The 26,215-nt window shown below is 40.6% G+C and overlaps 1 protein-coding gene across 12 annotated transcripts in view; it reads right to left on the reverse strand.

Moving 5' to 3' along the window:
• The window catches only part of ABCC9 (ATP binding cassette subfamily C member 9), a 69,443-nt gene that overhangs the window by 21,540 nt on the left and 21,688 nt on the right, over positions 1 to 26,215 (reverse strand). For 3 of the 12 annotated variants that reach the window (XM_032687442.1, XM_032687440.1, XM_032687439.1), the window contains 19 exons: positions 25,778 to 25,933; positions 23,675 to 23,809; positions 22,281 to 22,443; positions 21,652 to 21,692; positions 20,396 to 20,538; positions 17,590 to 17,698; positions 16,089 to 16,199; positions 14,882 to 14,954; positions 13,399 to 13,504; positions 12,133 to 12,171; positions 8,740 to 8,778; positions 6,754 to 6,855; positions 5,313 to 5,397; positions 4,741 to 4,821; positions 4,057 to 4,194; positions 3,431 to 3,556; positions 2,791 to 2,887; positions 1,647 to 1,882; positions 575 to 723 (listed from right to left, as the gene is read on the reverse strand). In XM_032687442.1, coding sequence (XP_032543333.1) covers positions 575 to 723; positions 1,647 to 1,882; positions 2,791 to 2,887; positions 3,431 to 3,556; positions 4,057 to 4,194; positions 4,741 to 4,821; positions 5,313 to 5,397; positions 6,754 to 6,855; positions 8,740 to 8,778; positions 12,133 to 12,171; positions 13,399 to 13,504; positions 14,882 to 14,954; positions 16,089 to 16,199; positions 17,590 to 17,698; positions 20,396 to 20,538; positions 21,652 to 21,692; positions 22,281 to 22,443; positions 23,675 to 23,809; positions 25,778 to 25,933 — 2,129 coding nt within the window. The remainder of the gene's footprint in view (positions 1 to 574; positions 724 to 1,646; positions 1,883 to 2,790; positions 2,888 to 3,430; positions 3,557 to 4,056; positions 4,195 to 4,740; positions 4,822 to 5,312; positions 5,398 to 6,753; positions 6,856 to 8,739; positions 8,779 to 12,132; positions 12,172 to 13,398; positions 13,505 to 14,881; positions 14,955 to 16,088; positions 16,200 to 17,589; positions 17,699 to 20,395; positions 20,539 to 21,651; positions 21,693 to 22,280; positions 22,444 to 23,674; positions 23,810 to 25,777; positions 25,934 to 26,215) is intronic. The other 9 variants (XM_032687449.1, XM_032687448.1, XM_032687446.1 and 6 more) reach the window with 7 other exon arrangements.

Raw genomic sequence — 26,215 nt, forward strand, 5'->3', positions numbered from 1 at the left:
CCCCCACAGAAAAAAGCTTTATCTCCTCTTCCAAAAACCTTCTGTCTTATGTCCTGGACTTTCATTCTTGTTCCCTCAAGACTTAAGATCCCTTCCAAAGATCTCAGCCTGTCCCTGGCTCCTGATAAAGGTCACCAATCCCAGAAGTTTCATGGAAGCACTGGGATAACTTGATTTGTTATTCATGCATCCTTTTGGCCATCCTGCTGCCTCTGTTGTCATCCACAAAACCTGTCCCTGGCCATCAGAAGAAGCCTTGGTGTTGTTTGTCACCATGTCACTGCTCAGAGCTGGAGTTTGGGTGTCCTGGAGCTTGAACTGCCCCTTGGCACTCCAGCCTTGAAGGGCTGCCAGTTATCCAACAGATTTCAGCCAGATAAAAAAGGGGGAAGAATTTCACATGTTCTGCTATGGAATTTTTCCCCCCTTAATTCACTCACTAGTTATTTTCAGTTTTTGAGGCCTTGGAGGAAACACAGAAGCCACAAGAGTTGTTCAGAGGAGTGCCCTCCCAGGTACAGAGGGCAGGTTTTGGTCATGGAGCTTTTCAGGGGGGATATCATTTCTGCTGTACCTGATGGGTCCAAGGATGATCTTGTTGAGTAGGTTGTGGTGTAGGTTCTTGGCTGCTGTGAGGCCCATCCACTCCACAGTCAGTGATGTGATGAGGCAAAGGACAATCCCAGCTCCGGAGAGGATGCTGAAGACAGCTACATGATAAGTCTGATAAAATGACAAACACATCAATCCTAGAAATAAACATCCATTTCTGCTTTCTGCTAGGAGGTTCCCAAAGTACCAATCAGCTACTATATCACATCACTTATATTACATAGCTGTAATTATAATCTTATATAATATCTGGGAAATAAAAAACTATGACTGAACTGCAATTCAGTAAGTTCACATAAGCAGAAGTTATGGTAGTTCTAAGTGCCCTCACCCTACTGATGAACACCCTTCAAGGCCATGAAATGATAGGTCTTAGAACTGTGAAGGTGGACTAAATAGATAAATACAAAGGATCACACATTTTTGGCCAAGAAATTCAATCCAAAGTAGAACCTCTCAAGAATTAAGGTATTTGAGAGATATTGGAATTGAGAGATAATGGATATTCCACTTTATTAAGTTCAAGCATCATAAAATTCCCAGAGCAGATCCTAGACTCATCTGCCAGGATTATAACACATTCAAGCCTTCTGAAAGTTTACTCAGTGGATTCCACTGCAATATTGTATATTAGTCAAATTTAAAGCTATAAGTAGATTGTACTTAAGTAGCACAATTGAAGACTTTTTTTAAATTTTTTTTCTGGCAGGACATTACTCGACAGCCAGCACTTAGGAAAATGGGGTCATTGACTTAGGAGTTAAAAAATCCAGAAGGAAAAGTTTAGTATGAGGTCCCTTCCTTTGAAAGATCAATTATTTTTCTACCCTCAAACGTGTTTCAGTTTTGCATGTTCAAAAGGATGGATAAAATTTGGATGGCCTTGTTTTAACATGAAGAATTTGTCCATCCTATATAATAACCAAGCTTACTCCATCTATTATCTTTCCAATCTAACTAGATGAACAGCAAATCATTACTTTAGAATATTTTTTCTTTCTTTCTTTGTTTTTATCCTCCAAAATATGGCTCACCTTATCATCATCAGCATTCCTGGCTTCATTTGTGTTGTCCATGGATGTCCACGTAGCAAGCCAGTAATCTATGGCCACTATAACTGAGTGTTTCAACAGCTTGGAGAAAATCATCAGAAAAAGCAAGAAAAATCCTCCAGAGGTGAGATATCTCCAACAGGTTTTCCACGGCATCTTTGTCCTCAGCCTCATGACAGTTGACATATTATCATCTTCATCCTCTTCCTCTTCTTCCTCTGTGACTCAGACATTAAATCAAGTTTAGCTGGGACTCAGTACTAGGAATTTTACCTTGTTTTACTAGATTTGAGTGACTCTTTTCTTGTCTTGAATTTTAATTTTAAAGAAAACATTAGGTTTGTCATTTAAAAACAGCAAACACAAACACTTCAGACATATCCTCATAAGACTTTCCCAGTGCTCTTTAAGCAATTCTATTGTTTGTCAGTCTTTGACTTGTTGCTTTGTTAATTTTAGTTAAACTATTTATAGCAGAGACCAGGCCTTTCCCAACCTGTTCAGCTGCTTTTATTTTACAGTCAGCAGAGCAATTTGGGTCACATGGAAGATTCTAGAAAGCCCTCCAATCCTTTTCATTCAGAGGCTCCAACATCTGTTGCACAAAAAAGTTCAATTTTCCCTTCAATCAAGAGTACTAAAGCTTTGTCTGTGATAATCTAATAGTTGATCATGTTACACTGAAACACAATTAGTGATTTATATTTCATAGGTGTGTAAACAAGACATTTAATTTTTTCTGCAGATAATAAGAATATACATCTTACACAGCCTTGCAGGCTGCACTTGAGGAAGGGAAATGTTGCCCTGCTCTTGACAACTACCCCAATTTGTTCTCTTTACAATTATTTCTGTTGTTTTACTTCTCTCTCATCCCTCAATAACTCCAGGCAGTGTGAGTTAGCAAAGAAATTAGCTTGTTCTGTGACACCCCTATCCCTGCACAAATACATGTAGAATTCCTCAAATAAATCATATCATAAACAGCTCCAAGTATTGGACTTCCCAGTTATTACCAAGTGTCACCATCATCTTCATATTTCATAGCTAAGAATTGTCAGCTATTGAAGTGGAAAGGCAATGAAACATAGGAACAGGTTAAATTAAGTGAAATGATAAGACATACCCTCATCTTCATCTTCCAGCTGGGATTTGGATTCTCTGGGGTACATGGCCCTTCTGAGGGTTTTCCTTTCAAGAGTAGTTTGGTCAGCTTCCATATCCTGAAATAAGGAAATGTGTTTATTCATTTAGAGCTTAGCTGTTCTGCCACTGTGGCAGCACCAACAGTAACCTCAAAGAGAACGTTATTGGGGTCACTTCACTCACAGAATGGAAAATCACAGTGTTTTAGGATTTAACTTCCAGAAAATCCTGTTTTGTCCATCTACTCCCCTCTCTCCTTCTTCCAGTCTTTCATTCCCTCTCTTCTGGACTGATAAAACTTCAGAAATAGCCTTTAGAGAATCCTAAATGTTCATGGCAATAACAGAATAAGGGATACCATGGCCCACCAAAGGATGAGCTGTGCACCACATTCCAAAAGGTGTTTTGGGGAATGTGTCCTTGCAAACCACCCATGATGGATGTACCACACACTTCCTGGAAAACCTATTCCAGTCCTTAAAACTCCTCACAGGTCATGCAGTTCTGCCCTAATGCCTAGTTGAAAACTTCTTCTGACATAGTTTGGGGTGGGTTCTTTTTAATTTAAATGGAGAATATTTCTTTTCAGAAAAGCCATCCTTGTCTAAATGTCTATTTACCTTTTCTAATTCTTGATCCTGGCGATTCATCAGAGTTTTCCAGTGTTCATAGAGCTCAATATCCTTGTTCTGGATATCCTTTAGTGTCCCTTCTCTAAGCACCATTCCATCCTTCATTGCTATGATCTAGGGGAGAAAGCACCTGATAGATTTACTCAACAACATAAATACCATAATCACTGACCTGGATCCTACAAGACATGTCTCAGTATTGGTGGCATTGCCATTATGCAAATTTCTCTGCCCACTTTATTGAACATTTTATGAATAACTTTTTAATTTTGTTGTCACAGCCCATAAAGTGAAACATTGAAACATCTTTAAGCCAAGTTTAGCTGCACTTGTAAAAAGCACGGACAAGACATAATAAATAATAGTCATATTTGCAATCAAAATCAAAATTAACTTTGATTCAATTTCAATTACAAAAGCTACATAAATAACGTGAAAACAAAATAGTTCTTCCACTACAAAATCTGTATTTGTTAAAGTGGCAGGTGGCCCCATGGCATGTGGAATTAAGGAGGGAATCTATTACAGAGAGAAGTAGTAATTCCATCAAGTGTTATGGTGTTAACTTCAAGTGTATGTTCATCAGATTTGCACCCTGGTACTGCTTCTCTTACCCAGTCAGCATGTGGCAGATATTGTAATTTATGTGTCACCAGGACAAGAGTCCTCTTGTCTTCCTGCAGAAACTTCAAAATCCCTTCCTGCATTAAATGATCACTTAAGTGAATGTCCAGTGCAGAAAACGGGTCATCCTGCAATCAAACCAAATTAAAAAATATTACAACAGGGTACAAAAGTTAGGCTTATTTCTAAAATATCATTTTAAAATCAGAAAGTGTCTAGGATTGCTAATGTTTCATCTCTCTCTAATGACTAAGACCCAGGCAGAGGCCTGCACTACAAAACAGGGAACTGGAATCCATTGATCTTCAGTTCATAACAATAGACTCAGTTAATTTTTAATTAATTTCATTAGTAACTTTGATGGGAAACTGGCACAGGAAAGTTAAAACAGAATTAGCAACTCTTCTAATTTCCTCTAAACCAAACTGATCTTCACTTGGAGTTAGAGAATCTATTCTACTCTTCCAGTGTTAATCTGAGTAGGAAATTCCACCTCCATCAGTCTCCCAGTATGTTTTGATGCTGCCTCTGGTGGCTGCTTATTTCCTACCTGCACAATTTGTATTTGGAGTTGAACACAAGTCCCTGTAGCTCTCCTAAAACTAATATAAATATATGGAATGACAATTTTGTTACTAACTTTTCCTGCTCCACATGGAAAAGAAGAATCTTACCAAGAAGACAATGTTGGTGTTCTGATAGAGTGCTCGAGCAACACAAATTCTCTGTCGTTGTCCTCCACTTAAATTAATCCCCTAATGAGTATAATGGATGAAAAATAGGATCTTTGAATAAATATTATGACAGGCCTCCGGAAATGTGATTTTTTACAATTATACATAGCTCCAGTAAATATCAAAAACTTCATTAAAATGCTAATTCTGTTGATAAACAAGCATAATCTTCATGTAACATCAGAAGATAAATTATTATTCAGCAACTACTCACAGGTAAGTGTAAATTAGGAAGAGCTGCTCTGAGCACAGTAGGCTTTTTAGATTGAAAAATGTAACAAATACAAGCATCAAATTCTGCATGCAAAATACAGGGACTTTGCTCCAAAAATACCATTTGAGAAACAGCTGAAGGAAAAAAAGTTTTCAACTCTTTTTGCAGTGAGCTGTGGTAAATTACAATTTTTTACCAGTCTGGCAGCCCAACAGAGATCAGATTTGTCTGAGTGACACCTGAGAGTGTCTTCTTAATACAAAGGCCAAGCAGAGATTAAAGCATTTGTGTGATTTACCCTTTCTCCAATTTCTGTCTGATCACCAAATGGCAGTAAGTCGATGTCAGGCTGCAGAGAACACGCATCTGTAACAGCCTTGTACCTGTAAAAACAACACAGTCATTGCAATTATTTAACCAGCCACTTACTCTGCTAAAAAAACGAATTCACTGCTAAGTTATCAAGGCTCTGTGATGGATGGATAATTGCAGAAATCAGAAGGGCAAAATGATTACTCAGCAGCTAACCCCGGAGCATTGTAAACTAAGCACTGTAAAACATGTCATGTTTATTAGAGATCTTTATTGACAACAGTGCTTTTTAAAGATTTAATTACATAAAATATTGAGTATGTTTCTCCCTATCATGGAGCTGTTTTGTTGGACTCTGGAGGATTTAAAGCCATTTTCCACTGAGTTATTATTCTCCCCCCTTTAGGCGCCTCTTCATTTTCTTCACAGTGATATTCCAGGACAAAGGATCCTTGCAGTGATTCTGATCTTGCCAGAAACAGGAAACCACTTGCAAAGCCTTGAAATTTGCTGTGAGATTTCTGGGTCTGTGGGGTATCACAGGTGACCTGCTAATCAGCAGCTGGGGTCAGGCTATTTGAGTGGTATAATTCAGCCTTGCCTCTTTCAATCAAGTGAATTTAGGCTGATGGATGCAGTAGCTGAAGAATCCGGTCCCTGAAATTTTAGGTGCCTCTGTGGATTTTGAGGCATTTGGTCATGGTCAAGTTTTATCAAGTCAGAATGGACTCATCCATCTTAACAAAGCACAGGCTGAGAGGAACGGGGTGTATTTTTAATAACTTAAAACAGAGAGGATGTTGCCTTTGAAAACATCAGCAATTTGTTTTCCTTTAAGTCCAGTCACTTTTTCCACATTTCTTAACTGACCTTTTAGAAGGATACAAGCAGCTGGATAGACACAATAGAAGCTGTGCACCTCAGCTGTCACACCCCCTTCTCCTGTGTTTCTAAAGGAAGAATTAAGGTTATTTCCTTGCAGGAGCCCATCTTCATATGTGCACTGTTTTTGTAAAAAAGTGCTCCAGCAACTGGATCACAGCAGGATAAGCACATAAACTCAGTGGAAACGTGCCTAGAATCCCCATTTCCAGAGTCCTCTGGCAACCTCAGGCTCCATTAAACAAAATAAACTCCAAAGATGGGATTCATCTCACCTTGGAAATCAGAGGTGTGGCTTCCTCTGCATCCCATGGAGAGCCTATGTGATTTCTCACACACATCTTCTTGAAAGGCTCACTTAAACCAGAAACCTTCCTCTGAGATGGATAAAACCAGGTTTACTAAGCCCACCCCAGGGTTAATGGGCATTGATAGATATTTCTCCAAATCCACAAACTTACTCCAGAGTACACCAAAAAAAAACCCAAAACAAACCCTCTCTAAAAGGAGCTGCCAGGTGTTTTTGCAAGGAGGTTGATATTTACCTCTGTTTGTTAAAAGGGCTCCCAAAGATGATGTTTTCCTCCACAGTTGCATTCAGCAGCCACGGCTTCTGAGCTGCATAAGCCACGGAGTATCTGTTTCTACTGCAGGCAGATACAGAGCATCAGCAAAAAGGAAAGCAGCCACACTATGCAGTGCTTGAGAATCCGAGGTTTTAACATTAATTATATGAATGTGCATTCAGAGAAATACGGGGGAACACATAAGCAAAGCAACTGTTACAAAAATGAAGGGAAGAATTTTAAATTAGATGCTTTTGTTAGAACAGCATCCACTCTCTCCCTTGAAGGCAAAATCTAAACTCTAGGTTGTATTCTATTCTCCTATAAATGCCTGGTACCTACCTCAATCTAGTAACTGCAATTTCAATCCAAAGGCAAATTAATAAATAATAAAAATTATTATATTCTCATAAGAATAGTTATTTGGGGTTTTTTTCTAACGTCAGAACAGATAAGTGACAAGACACTGTTCAAATGGCATCAGTACACTTGACTTGCTGCTTTCTGAAGTTTTAGATTATTTTAGGTGACCACACACATAAAATAGTTTTCTCTCAGTGAATGATTTTTTACTTTCAGTCTATTAGATCCTCAGTGGACTGACATGATACTGGAAAAGAGAACAGTTTAATACAGATTGGGAAGGAATCACTGCACTCTCCCAAGTATTTTTAAGACATCCTTTCAATGTGTCTAAATACCTAATGACATGTCCTTTTCTTCTGGTTGTTTTGCCAATGTACAGCAGCAAAAGAGATCGTGTAATGTCAGATATTTTTCTGAGGTGCCCAAGGTGTGTGAAGCAGGAGTGGTGAACTGGTTCACCCCTCATGGATCTGAACACTTATCACAGAAACATGGAATCACAGAGTGGCCCAGGTTGGAAGGGACCTTAAAGATCATCTCAGTCCAACCCCCCTGCCATGGGCAGGGACACCTCCCACTAGCCCAGGGTGCTCAGAGCCCCATCCAACCTGGCCTTCGACACTCCCAGGGATGGGGCAGCCACAGCTTCTCTGGGCAACCTGTGCCAGGGCCTCCCCACCCTCACAGGGAAGGATTTCTTCCCAATACCCAATGTAAACCTCCTCTCTGTCCATGTGAAGCCATTCCCCCTTGTCCTGTCACTCCAGGCCCTTGGAAATAGTTTCTCTCCATCTTTTCTGTGGGCTCCCTTTATGTTCTGGAAGGCCACAATTGGGTTCCTTCTCAGTCTCTTTGCTGCTATTGCTTCCAACAAAGCACTTGGTTAACTTTGTGTGTAAACATCTAGGATTTGCTGTCGACAGAGAGGGTGCAGGGGCATGAGAAATAGCTGGTTAGAAGTCATCAGTAGTATCCCAAAACTCTGAGGCGTTTAAGCAGTTCAGGATGGACTAGTAAAAAATGTGTCCTCAGGATTATCAGGCAGCAAATCCTGGTGTGTCTCCCAACCACAGCTCCGTGTGCCACTACTTCTCTGTCAGTTATGACATGTTTTCAGTTTGGCTTGTCCTCCTTTTAAACCTGCAGGCCCCTTCCCTGGAGCCAGGGGTGGAGGCACTGCTTGACTTCAGCTCCCTCTGTGACCTGCTCTATGACACAGCCTGGGTTAGGCACAGCACAAACCCCAGAACACACAAAACACACAGTAGCATCCACATGATGATGTCTCAAATCCATCTAGAGGTCCATCTAGAGGCCCTGCCTTGCACAATATGGAGCACAATAAACTCCCAGGGCTGTCAAATGGGACCTGGGATCACTGAACATCTTTCAGACAAGACTGAGGTAGTGGTGCAATAACTGGAGAAGATTGGGATACACTGGATTTAACACAGTCTGTCAGTTAATCCCACAGTAAACAATTATCATCAACATGGTAAGAAAACAGAGATGGCTGAAGAGTACAAAGATGAAGGTTTGGGGAAATTCTGAAGGAATTAATGCGTGTATTAAGATACACTAAAAAAAAAGAAATAATACCTTCTGGATGCTTCAAAAGAAGGTTCAGTTTCATTTACACTGTAAGTTATGGTAAATGACATTTAGTAAGCAGGAAATATAAAGAATAACAATTTGTGCTAGTTTTACACACAGGAAAACTGGAGTTAAGTACATATTTTAAGAAATCAACATAAGTTGAGGTTTGTTTGTTCTTGAAGGGAAAACAAACAAGGTCTTAGTAAAAACATAAAACTTTTCTAATTACAACAGTTTCATATCTATAACACACAGTGGCTAAACAGGCAAATCATGTTGTTAGAAAATCTGTTAAAAATTAAAAGTGTATTGTAAAACCTATTAAAAATTAAAATATTTGATATTGCCTGGGCACGTAAAAGGCTGACAAGCAACAACTTCTCCACACAGTTCTGTCAATGACCTGCAAGAGCTGGTAACTAATGTCAGATTTCCCCTGGAGCAAAGATAAGCTTTGCAGACACACCTTTGAATCAGAAGAGATCTTGAACCCGTTTATAGCACTAAGGTTGCATAAAGCACGGCACTACAAGGCTTTTCTTGGCAACCTCCACTTCTTAAGGATCATATCCTTAAGAAACTCATTCTGAAGAGCATTCAGTGGCAGTAATGACATGAATGATTTTGCAGCTCCCTCTGTTTGTTAATTGAGTCAAAAACTGTGTTAAGGGACTGGAATGGCAGCAAAAGCAGTTCTGGACCAGTGCTGATGCTCGTGTCCAGGCATGGTGTTGCATCACTGCAAAGTGCAAAATCCAGAAGAGTAAGTTTATGCCAGGTAAATAGAAACAGGTATTGGAAGGGACTAGAAAACTGATGCTAATGTGTTATTTTCCTGACTTAAAAAAAAAAAAAAAACCACAAAAACAAAACCATGAACAAAATTATCCTCCACTCTCAGGCCTGTGAATCCTCCAGATGAAATATTTCACTGCTGAGGCAGAAATGTCTGCTTGACTGCTGGGATACCAGTAAACGCAACTGCACTCGTAAGGAGAATATCCAAGTCTAGAAAATTCTCATAGCAGAGTCCTTGTAATGCCAGACTCATGTATTAACATCTTCCCAAAATTCCAGACCTGAGACACAGCAGAACATCAGCTCTCTGAGGACTTTGACAATTCAGGCCTTGCAAAGGGCACAATCTGTGTTTCCTTTGGGCATCAATTGTCAGAGGAGATACTTCATTAAAGGTAAGTCCTGCTGATTTATCTCAGAAGTGTCAAGAAGACATAAATTGAGGCTCAAAAGAGACATCACTTCACTAGAACTGGTCTCTTACTCAGCAGAAGCTTCTAGTCTTCCCTACGATGGAATAAAGTTACAAGAAAGCAAAAGATGGAGTCTAAGGAGAGATTGAAAAAGGGACTGGAAATTAGGTCAAGCCAAACAAAAAAGAAAAAAAGAACAAACTAAATTTGCTCTATTCAAAACCCCCAAACTTTTATCAGCAGGGCATAGCAGTGGTAGAGAAAGAGATAATGTTTTCCTATACACATTTGGGAGTGCCCTCTGAACTACAGTTCAACAAAAACTGGGCACAGGTCTTGCAGGACCCCTTGCAATTCCATACCAGATTTAATATGCTTGCCATTGGAATCAAATAGATTGTCTGAATGAGCAAGGACTAATTTTCAGATCTTAGTTACTTAAACACTTCTTTGGTTAGAAATGTCATTCCATGCTTAGCTTGACAAATACACTTTAATTCTTGCAAATTTTGAGTGAGATTTCTATGAGAACCCACGTTCACCAATAATCCCATGAATAAACACATAGAAGACCTTTACTGAGCTGGGGCCTTCACAAACAAGGGGATTAAGTATTTGGTTTTATACTTTTTTACCCGGCTGAAGCTGAGTGATGGGATTGCAGGGCATGGGAGTGCACTGGAATTGAAGCTCCTGAGGTTTCTAAAAAGAGTATTTTATTTGCCTGAGGGGATCAGCAATTTTTGCTCTAGTTTCTTTATTAAAATATGGTTGTTTATGCTGATTTTTCAGCTGTATTATAAAATATACATATTGGCCAAAATGGGCCGTGGGAAGTTCAAGTCTGAAATGGTAGGAAAGACCAGACTGATTGGTCATTCTGTAAGATTTTGAACACATAAGATGAAATAAAATAGAAATTAATTTAAATCAAGGTTTTAAGGAAAAGTAAAAAGGACGCCTTGCTGAAGTTGGGATACTTTTACAGTAACTTTGAATGATTTAAAATAGACTGATGCATCTCTAACCAGGCTGTGATCCCCTCAGCCTACAAAGTAAAAAGGGAGGAGAATAAAGAGATACAAAATCTCTGGGATACCACTGTAACAACAAAATGAACTGTTTCCTCTGCTAATAAAAGCAAGAAGTTTGAGGCAATATGAGGACTGAGCATCTACACAGATTTTACTCAGGAGTTTAGAGGAATTTAGTCCTGTCCCTGCTACCAGCCACAGCAGCACTAGGTGGTTATGCTGATTTTGGCCAAATGTTCATTTATCTGATCATTTATCCCTCCAGAGCCCATAATGTGGTTTCTGTGAGCTGCTGTTACTGTGGTTGCAAACTGAAGGGAGTATTTCCTTTTCCTAACTTTTCTTGTATCCTTAATACTTGAGAACAGAACAGGCCATTTGTGAGGATCTCTTTAATAGCTCTTGTGTTTCCTGAGCTTTTCACTTAATACACAACAACCTGTTTGCACAGAAACCAGTCCAATGCCCATAAAATGTACAGTAAGTGAAGGATTTCCACTTAGCCACTCTTTGCTTAGCAGCCTAACAATATGGTTCTGGCTGTTTGGCTCAGTGTGGATGAGGGGAATACATGTCTCTGCATAATCCCCACAACTGTCCTCATATAGACTTAATAATTAACAATTCAGGTCTGAAACGAGCTTGGCTCAATCGCTGCATCCAGACAGCCTCAGATATGTTACAAACCTCAGACAAGGGGCTGGTTTTTTGTGTCTAAGGTTTGTAATGTATCTGAGACATGTCTTACGTAAGTGGGAAGAACTGAGATCTGACCCATAAGACTTGCCCTGGCCAAGATCTTTTACAGAAAGATGCACTAACGGGGTTTATTTCCCTGAGATGCCAAACCAGTGACAACCCTGGCAGCAGGACATACAGCTCTTACTGCAGTCAACATCCACAGCAACAGGGTATTCAAATCCCAGTGATGCATTGCAGGATTGCCCCAATACAACTGGGGCTGAGATTTTATCCATTATTGCTATTACTGTGTTGTTGTGCCTGAATTTGTGGGGGAATTCACTGCATTTCACCCCTGGATCAGTAGCTGCGTTAGTCATGCACGTAGAATCACATGGAAAGGGATTTAAGAGAGTAAATAGGACCTTTAGTATGGTTTTGCAAAATAGGGGATCCACTTGGTTAAATACCTGAAATATCCTTCTGTATTCGTCTGTCTGCCAGGCAGTCTGAAATTACCAGCAAAACATAACCATGTTTCCATCAGCTATGTCATGGTACCAGTCAGAGTGTGCAATGAAAAAAAAAAAGCCTGAGATGCTTCCTAAAACCTGAGTTGTTTGGTGATGTACAGACAATCGACTGACAGCATGATCCGACCCCTTGAACAATGTGAAATTTTCATTTTTGTTGTTTTTCATCATTCATGATTATGAAACATTTCACAAACTGTCTCTAGTGTGTTTCTAGGATTTCTCACTTCTCTAATCTCCCTTAGATTTCATATCTTTTTCTAGGAAAAACCCAAGTCTTTCTCAACTATATTTTTGAAAAAAACCGTGAGAATCATTTCAAGGTACACTCTACTGACCCCCTGTATTTTTTTCAAACTACTCAGAAAAACAATGCCTGGTTGGAGTGTAAAAACCTTTATTACGTGTCTCAAAGAAATTAACTGTGATAAGTCACATATTCTTCTTCCTTCAAAGCTTAAACTCAGTCTTGCCTTGGCTCCAACTGTACCTGCTACTCCAGTGAGATCATATGTTTAGAATAGCACAAAGTGAAATATAGCTGGAGAGCAAAAAATGCCATGGATACTAGCACAGGAAAAGCAAAAAACATCCAGCTTGCAACATTGCTGTAAGAAAAATATGACAAGGGAGGTTACTAGTCAAGGGATGGGGCAACAAAATATTGGCCTCTGTGATGAAATTCCCTCTTCCTCAGCAAAAAGCTAATTGAGAGGAGTTTGGCTTGGCAGTTTTAAGGAAACAGAGCTGATCTTTAAAATCAAAGAACAAGTTTTGGGGCTACTGTGAAGAGTAACAGTGACTTCCACAGGTGAGGCTTGATCATGTACCGGGGAAGGAGCACAGCAGTAACACGTGTTATTGTATCACCTTTTTTTTCTGCCAGCAGTAGCATCTCTGAGTGAGAAACACATGCCTATTTGATAATCTGAATTTCTAGTTGAGTCATTTGCTAGGCTAATATATTAGATATTAATTGCCAGACTAGCCTTTTTCCCTTCCTAAGGCTGCTCTGCCTGCTCTGAACCGTGATAAAACAGCAGTGAAAACCCTTCATAAGTTTGCAGGTGATGCATTCCAGAGAGGATCTGGGTGATGAGAATCACTCAACACGCAGTTCTGAGGCACAAAGTTTACATTTCTCACAGCAAACCTCAACCTCCTCCTGCTTAAATACAGCAATTAAAAGCTATATAAACATACTTGCTCCAGTGAACTTTTCCCTCCAGCGTCTGCATCTCTCCCAATATAGCAAGGAGAAGGGAGGACTTGCCACAGCCAACTTGACCCACAATCATTGTCATCTGACCTGTGATAATAGTAAAAACACCAAAAAACACATCTTGAAAAGAGGAAAAAAAATATATCCAGTCAACAAGGTGCAACCAGATCCAGGTCTAGAGCATGTTTGAACTAGTTGGTTAAATATGTTAGCACTTCCAGCTTCTCTGGGCAACCTGTGCCAGGGTCTCACCACCCTCACAGGGAGGAATTTTTTCTTAAAATCCAATCTAAACCTGCACTCTGTCAGTTTGAAGCCATTCCCTGTTGTCCTGTCACTCCAAGCCCTTATAAATAGCCTTCCTCCACCTTTCTTGTAGGTTCCCTTCAGGTACTGGAAATTTTCCATGTCTCTCTTCAGCGGAGAATTTAAGGGTCTTATTCCTTCCAAAGGAGATAAACTCTGGTTCACTCAGCTTGTGAACCCCTGGCCTTAGACTTTAAATTCCTTGTAGCAAAGGCATTCTAGTGGTGTTGGATGTGGCACTGGGCCAGCACAAAGGAGTGTTCATCCACGTGTAGGGCACTTAATGCTACATGGAAACAAACAATACAGACTTCAGGATTGCTTAACAACCATGTGACATCAACCTAAAGCAACAGTCTATTTTAGAACTAAGCACTTGATAGGAGGTAAAAATAAAATATAAGGCTACTTAATAGCATCACGTACCAACAGTGTTAGGTATTTCACACCATTAACAACAAAAACAATAAAAAAGTATTATTACTATTATTATCATTAATAATAATAATAGAACATAATAGTTGTTACTTTTCACACTTGTTATGTAAGTTTTTCAAAACAAACCAGTATTTTGTAAACCTGTGGAACCCCTAGCCAATGCAAGGAATTACAACAATTCAGCTTGACAAGGAGAAGTTCATTGAAAGAGGAAATAATTGAGGTTTTCTTGACAGAAAAACTGCATTTTCTGAGATGAAAATAGTTGTGAACTGGGAGACTGTTATGTCAATGAATGGCAGGAAAAGTGCAAGACACAAGTGCTGTGTCCCTGGGCACCAACTGGTGGAAGTAAGATACTGAATTAGATTCACCCTGGGTTTGAACAAGTCTGGAGTTCTCCCTCTTTCTTTTTTTTTTAATTTCTCTATTAGAAATAATAATGAATTATTTGAAACCATCATTTTCATATTTATTCTTACTCTTGACTTTGTGCTTTTATTGAAACTATCTAAAGGTATGCAAAACCCACATAATTTATCTAATGATATTGCTATATGACAAAAAGAGGTCATGGATTTTTATACATTTTTAACTTTCATTTTTTTCTTATAAAAATCTAAAGGTGTACTTCTATGCTTTTCACAACATCAAGAAATGGAATTAGTAATAACAATTTGACATTACATGTTTCATGTTTAAGTTGTGCTTTTATCCTACCTGTTGGGATTCTGATGTTTATGTTGGACAATGTAGCTAAGCCACTTCCCCATGAAAAGTATCCATTGGTCACCTACAAAACAATTACCATATGTCACTTATATATAAACACATGAGGGGAAAAAATAGAATGGCTGGTTTGGATTTAAAGTATGTCACTTAAATAAGTTGTACACACACCAAAAAAAAAAAAAAAAAAAAAAAAAAGGTTTTTGAAGATTGCCAAACCCAGAAAAGCTTCTGAATAAGAAAAGATATATACACAAATACATATACTGTATGCAATGTAATAAAAGGATAATCTTGAGTTGAACTCTATCAAATACTTTCACTCTGTCAAATATAAGACTAAAGAAGCATTCGTTGTACAGAGCACACTGAGGGAGGGCACATGGCAAACATAACTTAAAATAATGTCATAATAAATGACAGGTTATAACATAGATCAAATAATCATAGAATGACTTGGGTTGGAACGGAGAGTAAAGACCATCTTGTTCCAACACCCCTGCCGTGGGCAGGGACACCTTCCACTAGCCCAGGGTGCTCAGAGCCCCATCCAACCTGGCCTTCGACACTTCCAGGGATCCAGGGGCAGCCACAGCTTCTCTGGGCAACCTGTGCCAGGGCCTCCCCACCCTCACAGGGAACAATTTCTCCCTAATATCCAATCTAAACCTGCTCTCTGTCAGTTTGAAGCCATTCCCCCTTGTCCTGTCACTCCAGATCCCTGGAAATAGTCTCTCTCCATCTTCCTTGTGGGTTCCCTTCAGGTCCTGGAAGGCCACAATTAGGTCACCCCGGAGCCTTCTCTTCTCCAGGCTGAACAATCCCAACTCTCTCAGCCTTTCCTCATATTTCCATCCCTTTAATCACCTTGGTAGCCTCCAACAGTTCGATGTCAACTCAAAACTTCTGATCTTATTTCGAAGAGTGAATGAGAACTGCCTGAAAGGACAGGTTAATCAACCTGTATTAATTCCTGCCCATCAGATATTCTAAGTTCTTTTCCTTTATATTCGTGATGGGAATCACTATAAAGACCTGGTCTGAAGCCAACTCTTCTCAATGCACATTTGGCTAAAGTGCTGACTCATCTTGCTCTTACAGTGGAAATTTTGGAATAGCAGCAGCAATTGGGCACTATCAGGTGCTGTTTCAGGAGGAGCTGCTCCTGGTAAAGAACAAGAGGATGTTTTCAAACCACCTTGATCGCGACGTCGTCGATCTCCACGGGCCGTGTCTGCTTCCTTGCTGGCTGCTCATAGCCTTCGAGCTGGTACCTCAGGGGCTGCCTCCTGTTGATGGCCTTGGTGTGCTGCACAGGGAAATGAACACACAGGAGAAAAATTGGAATCCTCAGGAGCATTTAGTTCCCTGTAGATCCATTCTCTTTCTTACCACCGTACCAGCTCAAAACACGACACCAACATGTGATAATAAAAGACATGCTGCTGTCATGCACACAGTGTAATGCTTTAAACACTTTTAACTGAAGCACAGAAAATACCTGATTTTTTGTGTTTCCCACACAAAACCATCCCAAATTTCACCTGTCACCCTCCTCTGCCCTACCTGAGGCAGCTCCAAGCAAAGCTGTGTCACTAACAGTGTAATGACGTGCTGAGCTACCAGTTAGTTCTTGGAAGCAGAATAGCTGCAGGAGTGGGAAGCATGTCAGTTTAGCTTGTGCAGAGCACCTTCCTGAGGGATAATACTGATTTTGGAGCCAGTTCACTCAGAGCTCCCTGTGGTTATTTGTGAGCACCTCTGTATCAAGCTGAATCAATATAATCTTATTGATTCCTTACAGCTGGACTATATTTGGTTATTGATCAACTTTTACAGACACTGCCTTTGTTTTTCCCTTTCCCCATCATCTATATAGACTTTGTCTCTTTAAGGCTAGACAAAAGGTGGACAGAAGAAATAAAACAAATGCTGAAACAATTTTGTATTTGTTTCATTTATTATAATTGTTAACCCAGAAAAACAAGAAATGTTGTTCAAGTTGGCAAAATAATTTAATTCAGCTCAAAATCAAACTTATTTTGTGCTAATCCTTTCTTTCTGTTGCTGTCTTCAAGATTCAGTCACATTTCAATTTGTATAATCAGTTTGAAAGAGCTGAAATATCTGGCTTTTTAAAAAAATGTCAAAATGAAAAAAAAACAACCCCCCAACCTTTTCCCAAATCATCTCTATTGGGTTTTTTTCTGTCCTCAAATTTTACTCAAATTCACTGTATGTTTAGCACTCCAGAAATAGCATTTTGGAATTAATTTCTATTTCACAAAGTTTGGTGCAGTTTTTCTCACCTCCAACTCTGAATTTCCCAGAGCAGGGGTTGTTCCTACCTAAGGATGCCCAAGATACAATGGGATGTACTGAGAATATACAGCACAAACCCCATAACCACAGGGAATCCACCTGGGGCTTTTATAAAAACCGAGGAGGATTAATTTGAATCATGTGCAAATGTCTTGGTGTGTTGTGGGGTTTTTATTACTACTGACATTTCAGCAATGCTTAAATGTGTTTGTGGGCCCTTTATGTCATAGAAACACAGAGATTAAGACATAAAAGATGCAAAATTGGTCAATATTAGTCAGGCTAGAAGCCAAAACTCCCGAGGTCTGTCAGCTCGGCCACTGGTCTTGCATGGGGCTATAGGGCTTTGAAATTCAGTGTCACAAACCAGAACTTACAAGTCCTGTGTGCTTCTTACAGGATTCATAAGGTACAGAGCTGTCCCCCCCTCTCCAGCTGTCATCTCCAATCTCATCACTCAGGAGAAACTCATTCAGCTTCTGGACACTTGAAAGAAAACAGGACAGTGAGTTGCACAAACCCAAGTTTCCATCAGCGTATTCCCATTTTCGTGCAGCAGCATTTATCAGAAATGTTCAAAAAGAAGTTCATGGGATACTTTCAGTTTCCTCTCGGTCTATCTGCCACCCTGATGGCAAATGAAAATTTATGTGTGTGGAAGAAGGACAGATGAAAATAATCAAACATTGTACTGGTGGTTGGGAACGAAGAGCAGGGTTGGTCATGTGGGTGCCAAGGGAGCTCTGCGGGAATGGTTTCCATCTCTTCTGGGCCTTTCTCATGCCTACACACAGCCAGGGTGCATAAATGAGTCATCCACCCACCTACACCCCCTGGAAATGCCAGTGCAGTAGGTGCATCCTGACACAGCTTCTGCAGGGATGAACAAAGTCACTCACTGATCACGGTGAAGCTCTGTGACTTTGCAAAAACTAAAATCAAGCTGTGTTGGGTCAGAGACCAAGAAAGAAGGAGGACATATGCCTTCAGATCAGTGATTTGAACATTAATCTGAAAATGGGAAAGCAGTCCTGTCTCAAGGCCCACCTGCACATTTCGTGTGTGTTCAATACGTGTTCAAGCCACAGAGATGCTGGTTAGCGAGAAAGCACTGCTAGTGTCACTATTTCCTCCTGACAGTATTCCTGTTTCTACCTCCTCTTTTGAAAGGAAGATTCATGTGTCTAACCCCCGTGTCAGAATTCCAGTCTTACATAAGGGCACCAAGCAAGAATTTATTTTCTTCTGGAAGATAAGAGACCTTGCTCTGATCGTGCACCAAGAAAACATCAACCCTTACTTCAAATTTGAATGAAGTACCCTCAAAAGTTTTCAAGGCACTAGAACTACTCTTGAACATGAAATACTGACCAAAGTATAAGCACTTAATCATAAAACAAATGAGCACATACTCCTCTGATTGAGGATAGTGCCATGGAGTGGCCAAGCACACATTTTTCATTCTTTGCTTGGAGGACATGATGTTCATGGGAGAAAGATGTTAGGAAAGGAGTTTGCCAAAGGATACAGTTTGTTTTGGCAAATATGGTCTCTAAACAGTGTCCTGAGGAGTGGCCAGCAGTGTTAAGGAAAATGTACACACCATTTTGATATTAGGGCTCTGCTAAACATAGTACAGAGATGTAGAGGCTTGGATGATTTATAGAGGAGCCTTGAGATTTTCCACTACTCAGAAATCCTTTTCAACCTAGGGAAAATGTCTCATGTGGCCCTGCTGCTGCTTTGATAAAAATAAACTCTTTAATTATTTTTGTTTTTTGAAGTCAGTGTGGTGCTGGCAAAGGACAGCTGTGGAGCCTGAAGTCCCTTTGACTGCTATTTGTCATTATTGCTGCCCACCAAAAAGAGTCAGTGACAGCAGCAATGCAACACCTTGCCAACGTGCCTCAGCCTTGGCACGAGGGAACCATGTTTCTGGGTGGGAAGGTTAGTTCTGTCCTCACATCCTGCTAGTGCTTGGCATCTGACACATTGCTGCCAGTCAGGTGTCAGCTTGTGCCCCCTGGGACATCTTGGCAGTGTGTAGGTCTGCATAACTGCCCTGTGACCATGACTCTGTCCATACAGGCCACTGGCACAGCAGCCAAAACCCTGAAATTTGACTTCCTACCAACCAGCTCCCTCGAGATTAAGTGCTTTATAGCCCAGCATGAAGGAAGCTGTTCTGTTGGGATATTTTACAGAAATAAATGCCTGGAACATGTCAGGCAGGATGTTGCCAAATTCTCACTGAAAGCCCAGTGCACCCTTTGTGGAGGTAGAGTCGCTCTTTCTTGCCCCAGCAGGGCCAGTCTTGCTAGAGAGCTTCACACCAGTCTCTCTCATCTCCCTCTGTACAGACAAGAGCCCAGAAAGTACTAGATGAGAGTGATGGTGAGTGAGCACACCGCGAGCAGAGGAGCATTTCCCAAGGAAGAACAGTGTAGCTCTGAAGCTGAACTGCCAAAGGTAGTGCAATCATAAAAAGAATGGATCATTTATAATCATGGAATCATAGAATGGCCTGGTTTAGAAGAGATCTTAAAGATCATCCAGTTCCAACACCCTGCCATGGGCAGGGACACCTCCCACTATCCCAGGTTGCTCAGAGCCCCATCCAACCTGGCCTTCGACACTTCCAGGGATCCAGGGGCAGCCACAGCTTCTCTGGGTAACCTGTGCCAGGGCCTCACCACCCTCACAGGGAACAATTTCTCCCTAATATCCAATCTGAACCTACTGTCTGTCAGTTTGAAACCATTTCCCCTTGTCCTGTCGCTCCAGGCCCTTGGAAATAACCTCTCTCTATTTTCTTTTTGGGTTCCCTTCAGGTCTTGGAAGGCCACAATTAGGTCACCCCAAAGCCTTCTCTTCCCCAGGCTGAACAATCCCAACTGTCTCAGCCTTTCCTCACAGCAGAGCTGCTCCATCCCTCTGATCACCTTGGTAGTCTCCTCTGGACTTGCTCCAACAGCTCAATGCCTTTCCTTTGCTGTTTCTTCGCATCATCCAGTAAAATGAACTGTTTACTCTGATTTCTCTTACATCTTTGAACACCTGAGTCCTGCATCTTAACTGTCTTCCAACGCGAGCAGGTAGAGACAACCCTTTCCTCCAGCACCTTCCCTGATGTATTACCCAACTAGGTGTTCATGAGTTGGTGAGAACAGAAGGGCCACTTACCTTACAATAGCTTTGACTGCAAAACGAACCACGGTGGAGAGCAGGAACAGGGGTGTGACCAGGATGTGGAACAGAGACAGGGATGCAAAGGCCTGGGCGGGCTGCAGGGGCTTGTCGTTGGTGTAGGCATAGGTTACAAAGGTCTGTCACATGAGGGAAAGAGCAGGTCAGGACAAGGGCTCTCCAAAAAGAGGGGCAAGGACAGCAAGCAAAATATTTTTCTCAATTAAGGCTAATAACTATATACCTCAGTCTACTGGGGATCATAGTATGGCCAGTCTTCGCGAACGAAGATTTGGGAAGGGTCTTTACCCTTCGAGCCTGCGCAGTGGATTTTTTAGGTGAGACACAGCGTGCGCTGAGCTGAGCCCACCCTTTAATCCTGAGGTTCATCTGCCGGGGCCGAGCAAGCTTGGACGGTGGCAGTGAGGTCCTCAGGACGTAGGTTTGTATAGAGTGACCTTCTCTTAGATGGATGGCCTTACAGGGCTGACGAGCTCCATCTACCCGGGGGACTTTTTCTCTGACCGGGAATCGAACCCGGGCCGTGGCGGTGAAAGGGCCCTCTGGTGGTCTAGTGGTTAGGGGATCATAGTAAACTGAAGAGAAAGGTGTCCATCTAGCTTTGTAAGTGACTTCAGGCTTCAGAGGAAACACATAACTCGGAAAAATCAGTAAGAATCCAACAAATCTTATGGGTCCAGAACTCTGGATATGTTTCCACCAATTCTGGTACCCACTCTCACTGTACTCTCGGTAATGCCCTCGAAATGCGGTCTGTGAAAAACCCACACTTACTGGCATGTCACAGTTCCTCTAGTGCTTGAGGCTGAGATTTAAACCTGGCCAGAGCACAAGCAAAACTTATTTGTTCATAAACTACTGAGTACTCTTTCCTGAAAACTAAAATGGTGGCTTATAATGCACTTAATGCTCAAGAGACAAGCAAAGCCACTCAAAATCCCTTCAGAAAAAGAGCTTTTCAAAATGGGTCACCCTTCAAGTTGCAGTGATTTTTTCTCTTCCTTTCTGATGGTAAAAAATTATATTTCTTTTTGGTGTTACCAATCTACACACTGGGAATGGACACTTCCAGTGTCATGCTCTCCTACAGTTAGCAGGGGCACATTAACTCACCTGCTGGTTTTATGAGGAATAGGTGCTACAATAACAATGGTGTCAATTCTTTTTTTCCACCCCCCCTCTCCTTTTCTCCACCTTTTATAAGGAAAAGTTAAAAAAAAAACATATCTTACTGCAAGAACAGCTGCTATTGGTATGGCTGCATTCATAAAAACTGGGAAGGAAAAACAAAATAGGCATCAGATTATATGAAATAAGAAAAAAACAATTTTAGAGTAAGGGTATGACACCAGAAGAATGCAGTTTCTTGGATTTCCAATTCAAGTAATTAAAACTCCCAAAGGAAAATTACTCTGCAGGAAGAAACTCCCTTGCATAGTAGTCAGAGATCTTAAACATACCAACAAATAAGCCAGGGAGTTCTCTCATCTGTATTTTCCAGTAAACTTGGAGAAAAATTATTGTGTGCACAAATGTTATGTAACACAACTAAAACATTACCCTCTCAGCTCTTCTCCATTACACAAAAAACAATTTCTTGCAGACACTAATTTGTCTTTGTTGCAATCAGAGCTGCTAATATACCATGTCATAATATATAATGTCAAAAATAAATCAACAAGACATACTCTACCTTTTCAAGCTTCTGTCTTATATATATATCATGCCTTTTTATTTTAATCACATCACACACAAAAACGTGTCACAGACACAGCTGGGTTTTGCTTTAGGTGAATGTTGACATCCTGAAGATCCTGAAGAACAGGATCCATTTCCAAGCACCAAAAATAAAGTTACTTACTAGAAAGAGACGTATGAAGTGCAAAGGTTTTGAGACTGGTGAGTTCCTTCATCCTCGTTTCTTCCACACTCGTACAGAATATGTGCTCCCAGGCATACAGCTTTAATAACTTAATGCCTTTTAGTATCTCATTGGTTTTCTTTAATCTCTCAGTAGAATAGTCCTTCATTTCAAAAGAAAACCAGGATAAGAAATAGATAACAGGTCTGTAGTCTTAATGAGAACGCTCTTTCCCCTTCATTTCTCTTGGAAAATTCATCAAAAATGCTTAATTTTGTTTGTTCATGATTTTGTACAGGTGCCATACTGAGAAAAACAATACAAAATTCCATGTTCTTTGGAGATATTAAAATGGTTACAGCCATGAGGGGAAATTAAGTGAGCCTGTTCTGAAAAGAAAAGCATCCCAACCCTTCAAACAGTGGGTGAGACTCAGGGAGGGGGATTACTGTGCCAACAGTGTCCATAACAATAGATAGAAGACTATATGTGTGTATTTGCTACACCAGATTCATTCTGGGATCCAAACAGACCAGTCATGAAAACAGGTGAATTATTTATTGATATATTTAGCTAATCGTCCCTCATCAGAAAGCAGTAATCATAAGGTTGGTAAAATCATAAATTTTGGTAAAATCATAATCCAAAAGCTGTTACGAATCAGAGGAAATTGGAAAAGAGCAATAAGAAAGATTCAGACTATTCCTGAAATTATGCAAAGGTAAATCCTCTGTACAATTTGTACAGGTTGTACAAACTGGCACAACTTAACAGGATTGAAGTCTGCGGGAGATCAGATCCATGTATGTATAATTTGCTCATTAAGATATTAAGATAAAAAGGATCTCTAAATATTTGGCAACTTAAACATCAAAGGTTCTACTTAAAAAGTTCAAGGATCACGACTATAAAGTTAAAAATTAGACAAAGTACCAGAAAACATTTCCAACTGGTGAATTAAATCAGACAGCAAAACAAACTTGCAACACCAAAGAATGCAAAATAGATATTAAAGCAGCAGTGCCAGCTGATCTGTAGAGAATACCAAAGCTTGGGGTGAGAGCAAAAAGTCTGTTGTACACATTCTTTAGTATTTCCTGCTATAATTTGTACTCTTTGCTAGCATCCCATGAAATACAATGTCTGAATGTGGGAATAACACCCTTCTATGGAGTTGAATTCAGACAAAATTGTGCTAGTTGTATTAAAAATATTCTTTGCAGGGAAGGCAGGTCAAGGCCCACACACTTTATTTGAGAGTCTCTTCTGACAAATGTGAGGAAGGAAGAGACACTGAGCCACGGAGAAACAGAGGAACCATGGGACTAAGGGATGTTCACTAACTACAGGTTCTCATTCCTGGACCACAAATGTCACTGAAATAATTTACTTACAAGGGTGCTCTTCTGAGCCTCAGCCAACTTTGTAGCTATGAAATACTGTATTGGAGCTAAGAGCACGATGACTGCAGCACCGACCAAGGCACTCACTCCCAGCAAGTTGTAGAGTAGGATCACACCCATTATTATCTGTCAAGAAAAAAAAAACAACATAGGAGGGAAAAAAGTAGAATTCAATATGCCAGAACAGTACCAAGAAGACAAATATTTGTTCTTCTAATAAACATTTAAATGGTTCGTAGGAATGGGCTGAGCACACCCTTCAGAAGGTCACGTTTGGAAAGTGTGGGAAATAAACCCAGAAGCCTTTATTTTTGACATTAACTAAATAGTTTGTGTTACTGCCTGGTAGTTCTAATCCAGGCTGGGTTTCCACAGAGCTGAAGGAGCACTAAAATGATGGTGCTTGCCCCGAGGCATTTCAGAGAGTTACTGGCCTCGAGTCTTATTTACAGTAGAGCTCCTTGCATCACTCTGGGAGCACTCAAAGATCTTAGGGCTGCCTTGGATCACAGTTGCATGCTGTCACAGTGGTCCTCCACCTAAGACAGGCACTGAAGCATGAAGCAGATGTGCTGGAAGTGACACAACCTGAGCTTGTGCATCATTACCATCTGTAGGAAAACACCAACACGCTGCCCTAGTCCTGCAAAGAGTGTGGGAACACTTCCCGAAAAGGCTTACCTGGGAATGGTTGTGGTGCAACTACTGGGATTCTGGCTCCTGAGTTAATACAAGCTCTACTACTTAAGTATTTTTACTAAAAGCTCTACTTCGTGGTACAGAGATATCCTCAGTGACAAGAGGGCATACAGAACTAGTTGCCTATCTCATATTTTTTTCTCTTAAACGAGTCCATTCTGTCTTTCAATCTCCCTTCTTGTTACACAATCAGAAATAAGAATCAGTACAGTTTAACATTTTCAAAGCAATATTCAGCTTTTCAGGCTTCTGTACAGCAAAATATCATATCCAGATGCCATTTTCTTAGGGAATAATAAAAGGTTGCAGGCAGTAATTTGCATTTGGTGTAAACTGAAGCCCTTACTTGCGCCCTGATCCTGCAATGAATGTTTGCCCGGGGGTATTAGTCCATAATTGGTGGATGAACAATATATTTTCTATGATTCACCCTGATCTTCATCAGGGTATGCCTAAATCTGGTCACACTAGATGGATATAAGTTCACTATTTGCTATAAGCAGGACAGTCCTATCACCTTTTCCAGAGTGGAAATGTGCTCATAGTTAACACAGGTTAGTTTCTTCCAACTCTTTTTTTTTCTAAAAAATAGTCAATTGAGATATTAAAAGATTATAAAATACTTATAATAACAGTTGATTCTATCCCTTTTTAAAATTTTTTAATGTCAGTGGGATCACCAACAGGTAAGGAGCATGCCAAACCCACCCCAAGCTAAAATTATGAAATGCTACAGGAGTCCAAGCTTCATGGAAAACCAATATGTCTTAGTTTATGAAGGCATTTGGCACTTTTGAAGATTTCTTTCAGGCTAACAATTTTAACCTTTCCTTCCCACAGATCTGCCTGTAGTTCTTTCCAAGCCTTGCTGAGGACCAGATGTGTACAGTCACTAAGCTTGTTTAGAGGGGAGCTCGTCTGAGCACTGTCAGTGCTGCTGTCAGTCACGGAGCAGGATTCAATTACTTTTTGCTCCTGCCACAAAACCCAGTTAAAACTGGACTCTGCAAAGAGAAATAATCAGCCCTGTCAGATGCCTGTGCTGCTGCCATGTGGCAGAAGTAAAAGCAATGGCTTGTGTCAGCAGTGGAAGAAATATAAGCAGGGAAGGGATTGCAGGTCAATCTTTTTAAAGTCACAGATAACATCCATGACGTGGAAATCCTGCTCAAAAAAAAACTCCCTCTCTCAAAAAACCCCTCTCTCTTCACTGGCCCTTGGAGAGAAACCCTCCCAGCACGTGGAGCAGATGATGGGCCACATTCCTGCTTGTTAGTCCTCCTGGGAAATGAGCATGAAGACTAGGTTCCCCTCTGGATTTTGTAGTAGTCTCACAGACTCTTCCCAACCAGGTTGCAGGACCCCTGAAATCAGGCCCTTTCTTTGATGCTCTACCTGAACAGGCATTGCCCACAGATTGGGGCACAGGAACAAGAACCACATCAGTTGGTTTGTTTCTATGGCAACCAAGTTGTTGATTTGTCCCAGTGTCATCTCTCCCATGGACAAGTTGGATGTAGAAAGCCTCAGGATCTTATTATATATCATTGCCTGTAGGAAAGGAATAAAATGGAAGACATGAAAACGGTGTAATTATAAAACAACAGTGGCAGCAGGATGTTTCAAACTGCAGCATCAGCCTTTGCCTAAGGCAGCCCTTCTCCCAGTCTCTCACCTGGGACAGAGAGAGAGGGAGACAGAGGGAGAGAAAGCACGAGAGAGAGAACTGACTTTAAAAAGCTCCAATTCCTCTCAAAAGGTTTGTTGCTTAATGCAGACCTAAAATAGAACAAAATGACAACAAAACATTCAAAATTTAGGGGACTGGCCAAA

This window comes from Chiroxiphia lanceolata, chromosome 5 (assembly GCF_009829145.1).
Source record: "Chiroxiphia lanceolata isolate bChiLan1 chromosome 5, bChiLan1.pri, whole genome shotgun sequence".
NCBI lineage: Eukaryota > Metazoa > Chordata > Aves > Passeriformes > Pipridae > Chiroxiphia > Chiroxiphia lanceolata.